At 57.9% G+C, this 4,684-nt stretch overlaps 1 protein-coding gene across 1 annotated transcript in view; it reads right to left on the reverse strand.

Annotated features, from left to right (window-relative positions):
* CPN1 (carboxypeptidase N, polypeptide 1) overlaps positions 1–4,684 on the reverse strand; it is a 14,387-nt gene that overhangs the window by 7,216 nt on the left and 2,487 nt on the right. Inside the window, exons 3-6 of the mRNA XM_009323321.1 lie at positions 4,593–4,684; positions 1,434–1,630; positions 596–751; positions 1–101 (exon numbers count right to left, since the gene is read on the reverse strand). The exon at positions 1–101 is cut by the window's left edge and continues 82 nt beyond it. Coding sequence (XP_009321596.1) covers positions 1–101; positions 596–751; positions 1,434–1,630; positions 4,593–4,684 — 546 coding nt within the window. The remainder of the gene's footprint in view (positions 102–595; positions 752–1,433; positions 1,631–4,592) is intronic.

Raw genomic sequence — 4,684 nt, forward strand, 5'->3', positions numbered from 1 at the left:
TAGGGGTAATTTGCCACCACCGCTCCACCGTGCAGATTGGCTGAGAGCACAAAGTTGTAGCTGCTGATCCACTGGATCACAGCCAAAGTCTCCGGCTCCACCTGTGAGGAGAAGAGGGACAGGGACAGGGAGAAGAGCTCAGCCACCTCTGGGCCAGCTGCTGCTCCATGCCAGGCTGCAGCGTGATCGGTCACGTCAGACCCTGCCCCACAATTTGCCTGCTTCAGCCCTTGCAGCTTCCTTCATTCTCCACGACTCACCCTGGTGCACAGAGCTGCCTCCTCTGGTGCATACCCTGCTACAGCTCTCGCAGCACAGCCCCAAAACCCGAGGGACACACACTAATCGGCATGTGTCCCTCGGGTTCCTCTGCCCTGTGCATTGCAAACTCCTCCCCAAACTGGCCGTGATGCCGGCCTCTCTTCCTGGCAGAGGTGCAAGCTGTGGTAACGGGGCAGGATTACATCGTTTCTCTGCATGCAGGAGGCATGGGGAAGGAGACAAGCACTGTGCGAGCCAAAGGACAGTATATTTGCCTGGGTGCTGAGCCACTCTAAGAGGATGCTGTAGCCCTCACAGCATCCCAGACCGGTACCTGGCTTTTCCAGTTGTCGGGCAGTGGGATGTGGTGATTTGGCCCGCTGATTTCCCCGCTGTAGTACATGAACGTGTTGAGATCAGGGAAGTTGCGGTTTAAGTCCACTCCATTGGCGTTGTTCCTCCCTGTCAAGTACCCGTTGCTGTCCGGGCCCTGCGGGGCAAAGGTGCATCACGGGGGTGAGTACAGGGTGGGCACAGGCAGGCTGGGTGTCAGAGCGGCAGGGACCGGCCGTCCTAACGGTGCTTCAGTGCCTTTGAGTCACAACACGTGTGTTATTGCTGGCAGGAGAATAAAGAGTATTGGTACTGACAGGGTAAGTCAATAACAATATCTTCATTTTCCAGGGTCACAGAGAAAGGCACAAGCCAAATAAACAATTTGTCTCAACTGAAAGAGCCACGAATAAAATATCTCCCCGAGGTCTAGTGGTACAATGGAATGGGTGAGGTTTGGAGGGGGGACTAGAGGGCTTCCCCCCTGCCCCATCCCTCATGTCCCTGACTGCTCATGACAGTGGCAGTCAGCTGCCACTTCCCCAGCCTGAGGCAGGGGATTTGCAGCAGCCCTCCTGCGACAAATAACTTCTGGGGAGGGTAAGGCAGGTGTAGGAAGCCTCCTCCATTACCTGCCAGCACCACCTGGGGCAGGATACACAGCGTGAGCCCTTGGCACAGGAGGTGAGGACCAGCAACACCAGTTGAGGGGGACAAATTTGGCAGGGCATGGAGAGGAAAGATGCCCCCTCCCCATAGGCGCAGTGAAGGGGATCTCGCAGGGATTTGAAGGGCCTTCTGCCCCTACCCGGCTGGAGGAGGCGATCGCTGCCTGGTACCTGCTTGGCAGCCACTTCGTACCCGTCGGGGTTCATGGAGGGCATGATGTGGATGCGCGTGTCGTGGATGAGGCGAGTGATCCGCTCGTTGCCCCGGCGGTACTCCTCGCACAGGAACTCGGAGAGCTGCAGCAGCAGCTCACGGCCCAGCACCTCGTTCCCATGCATGTTCCCCACATACTTGAACTCCGGCTCCACTGGAGAGAGCAAGAGAGTGACACCATCAGCCGGGGCTGGGACAGCGGGGGGAAGAGCCAGTTCCTACTGCAGGGAGCCTGGCCAAGCCCAAGGGACCCCCAATAAATGGTGTGAAATGGCCCTTTCCCTTGGAAAACGCAAACTTCAGTGAGGGAGAGTGGCACGGTTCTCATATGGGCTCCCCTCCGTTTTGCCACAGCATCCCTGGGAGCAGCCCAGGCTCTCCACCGGGTTGCTGCTTGCCTTCGGAGCGCACAGGAGGATGTATTTGCAGGTGGTTTGGTCTCAGGCTGGGGAGAGGCAGCACAGAGGGACCGGGGAGCACTGGCAGGATTGCTGCTGTCCCGAGCCCTGGGGTGCCAGGGCCTCCCAGCTCTGCGGTGGGTGGCAGTGGAGGGGACAGGCCATTTCTTCCATCTCTGCCCTTCACGGGTTGCTCTCAGTGCCTCCCACCAGCATGGCACATTCCTGGCTCTGCATGCTTTAAGGAGCTTTTCATTACTCTGCAGGACAAAATCAATCCCTGGCTTGGAGCAAGCTGTGCTCTTTCACTGGAAGAGCACGGTTGCCTCTATCTGCTCCTTGTCAGCCTGGAGAAACCCTCAGTGGCGGAGTTGAATACGGATCAAACTGTCCCTTGGGCAGCTCTAGTATAAGCAAAGAGGTCTCTTCTCACTGACTTTTCTAAAATGAGGTCTCAAAATATAGATTCAGAGACTGCAGGCAGACAGTGCCTGGAGCAGGACTCGCTGCTTTGCTGAAGGAGAGGCAGCACACTTGAGGGACAGGTAACGCTATCCCAGAGGGGCTTTTAAAGCAGCTACTTGTGAGAGAATAAATGTCCCATTGCAGGCTGGAGTCAGCACTGGTAGGATGAGAGACACCAGGGGAATCCAGTTACAAGGGTAGCCCGACTTTCACATGAAAGGGTCAGGACAAAACAGGGTGCCATCACAAATGTCAGGTTGCCAGAGCTCCCATTGCACCATGAGTTTTCCAGCCACCAGCAGTAATCAGACTCGCAGTGGCAGCACGCAGCCCTGCTGCCACACAGGTGTCATGAGGATCCCTGGGGCAAAAGGCACTGCAGCCTCACACATCGGACATCTGCTGCTTCCAAAATCCCCCACACTTCTGCTGTGCGGGGAGGAGACACCGCATCTAGACATGTTGAAGACAGATTCTAAAAAAAACCCTCTAATTTTGGCAAAAGATTTTGCTTTTCCGTATCTTTGGATCGCTATGCCTCACTGCAGGACACCACAGGTGGGCAACGTGTTTTGACCTGGTTAGATTTCAGGAGACATGAGAACTCAGTTAATTAGGTAATTCAGTTATAAAAACTATAAAAATGTCCTGGAGACATGTGCAGTCTTTATTTAAAAAAACAAGGTCTCAGCAGGGATTCTCCTTCTCTGCTTTGTTCAAGTCTGCAGCAGGACTTGTCAGCCTTTTTCGATATGCAGACCCCTAAACATTATCCATGTGGACACATAAGCCCTAATTACTGTACGTAAGCCCACTAACTCTAGGCTTGCTTTTCAGACTTACTTTCCGTGGCCTTCAAAGGAGTCCACAGATTCCCAAGTCCTCATGCTATAAGCTGAAAGTGCCAGCCTGAGGGTGGCCCGTGCTACAAGCAGGGCCACATGTCCATTCTGCCTGCCTGGGGCAGGGGAGATCTCGGTCACCTCCTATGTCCCTTCCAGCTGCTCTCTGGTGGTTCTGCAAGTCTAAAATCCAGTGGTGCATTGCCAGTGCCCTTTGCTCGCTCCTTGCTTTGAATCAGCCCCCAATGTGCTGTGGAGGTGCCCGAGGTGTCCTCAGCGCCGTGCAGGTTGCCCTGTGCCAAATGGGGCTGCCACGGAGGCGGTCAGGGTGGGAAGCCTCCCATCCCACTTCCCGACACCCCTGAATGTGATGCTCTGGGCTGCAGGAGGGGAGCAGTGTGCCCCACGGCGGGTCCGCCACTGGTGCAGTGTGTCCTTGGGCGAGCCACCACCAGGCGTGGAGTGCCATGGGATTTGGGGGGGGCTGCTCTGCTGGGGGGGAGCTGGTATGGGTCCCTCTCACCCCTGCAGCGCTCCCAGCAGTCTTCCATGTGACTAGGCTGCCTGGACTTGTCAGCCCCTGCATTTAACCACACCAGCCAGGATCTGAAAAGTCAGAAGATCCTGCAAAAAGTAGGCTGAGCCCTGCCTGCATCTGTGGCCCAGGGGCACGAGGTGGGGAAGCGAGGTAGCTCTGTGCGCACACCCCCAGCCCTGAGAGCTGTCTTAGTACCCTCAGCCCCCCAGAGGCACCTGACTGCCAGCAAGTTCTGGCTCGGCAGCGTCTCCATGCCGCACAGGCAGCAGCTCAAGGGGCCATTGCTGCCAAGGCTCCGCAGGCCACGTGGCAGCAGGTAGAGATCCCCGAAACCTGCCTGTCTCAGGGGCTGCACAGCCCACGGGGCTGGCGGGGCTGCGAGGGCGCAGTGCCCGCTCTGCTGGGGTCCCTCGCTCACTGCCCCCCTTGCTTCGGGGTCTGGAGGAGGAAGGGCTGAACTCTTCCCTCCTGCCACTATCCAGCAGCGAAGGGTGGAGGGTGGGTGCTCCTCTTCCCTGCCTGCACAATGCTGTTTTGGGAGGGAGAGGGTGGCAGGGCAGGTGGGGTGCTGGCACGGACTCGCCTGGGTTCTCGTGTTAGCCTGCACTGAAAAATCAGAGCTCCGTCCAAAGTACGCACCTGGGCTACGCTGCAGCTCATGCAAGCACAGCGCGTGCATGCGGGTTCTGCATGCGCGTCCCTGGGCCGGCTGTGGGGTCCCTGCCGGCACCGCCTGACACCCGGGCACCTCCGGGAGTCCTGCCTGGAAAGGGAGCTGCCCCTCACCCCGTGCCCTGAGGGTGCCGCGTGGGAGGGAGCGTGGCGACGAAGCCCATCCTCTCCAAACCGCTGTCCCCGTCCCCCCCTACTTACGGGGCTCGTGGATGCCCGGGTAGTCGCTGAACTCCAGCACGTAGAGGTGTCGGCCCTCGACACTGCGGCCGATGCTGTAGATGCGGGTGACG

Source organism: Pygoscelis adeliae, unplaced genomic scaffold (assembly GCF_000699105.1).
Source record: "Pygoscelis adeliae isolate BGI_AS28 unplaced genomic scaffold, ASM69910v1 Scaffold294, whole genome shotgun sequence".
NCBI lineage: Eukaryota > Metazoa > Chordata > Aves > Sphenisciformes > Spheniscidae > Pygoscelis > Pygoscelis adeliae.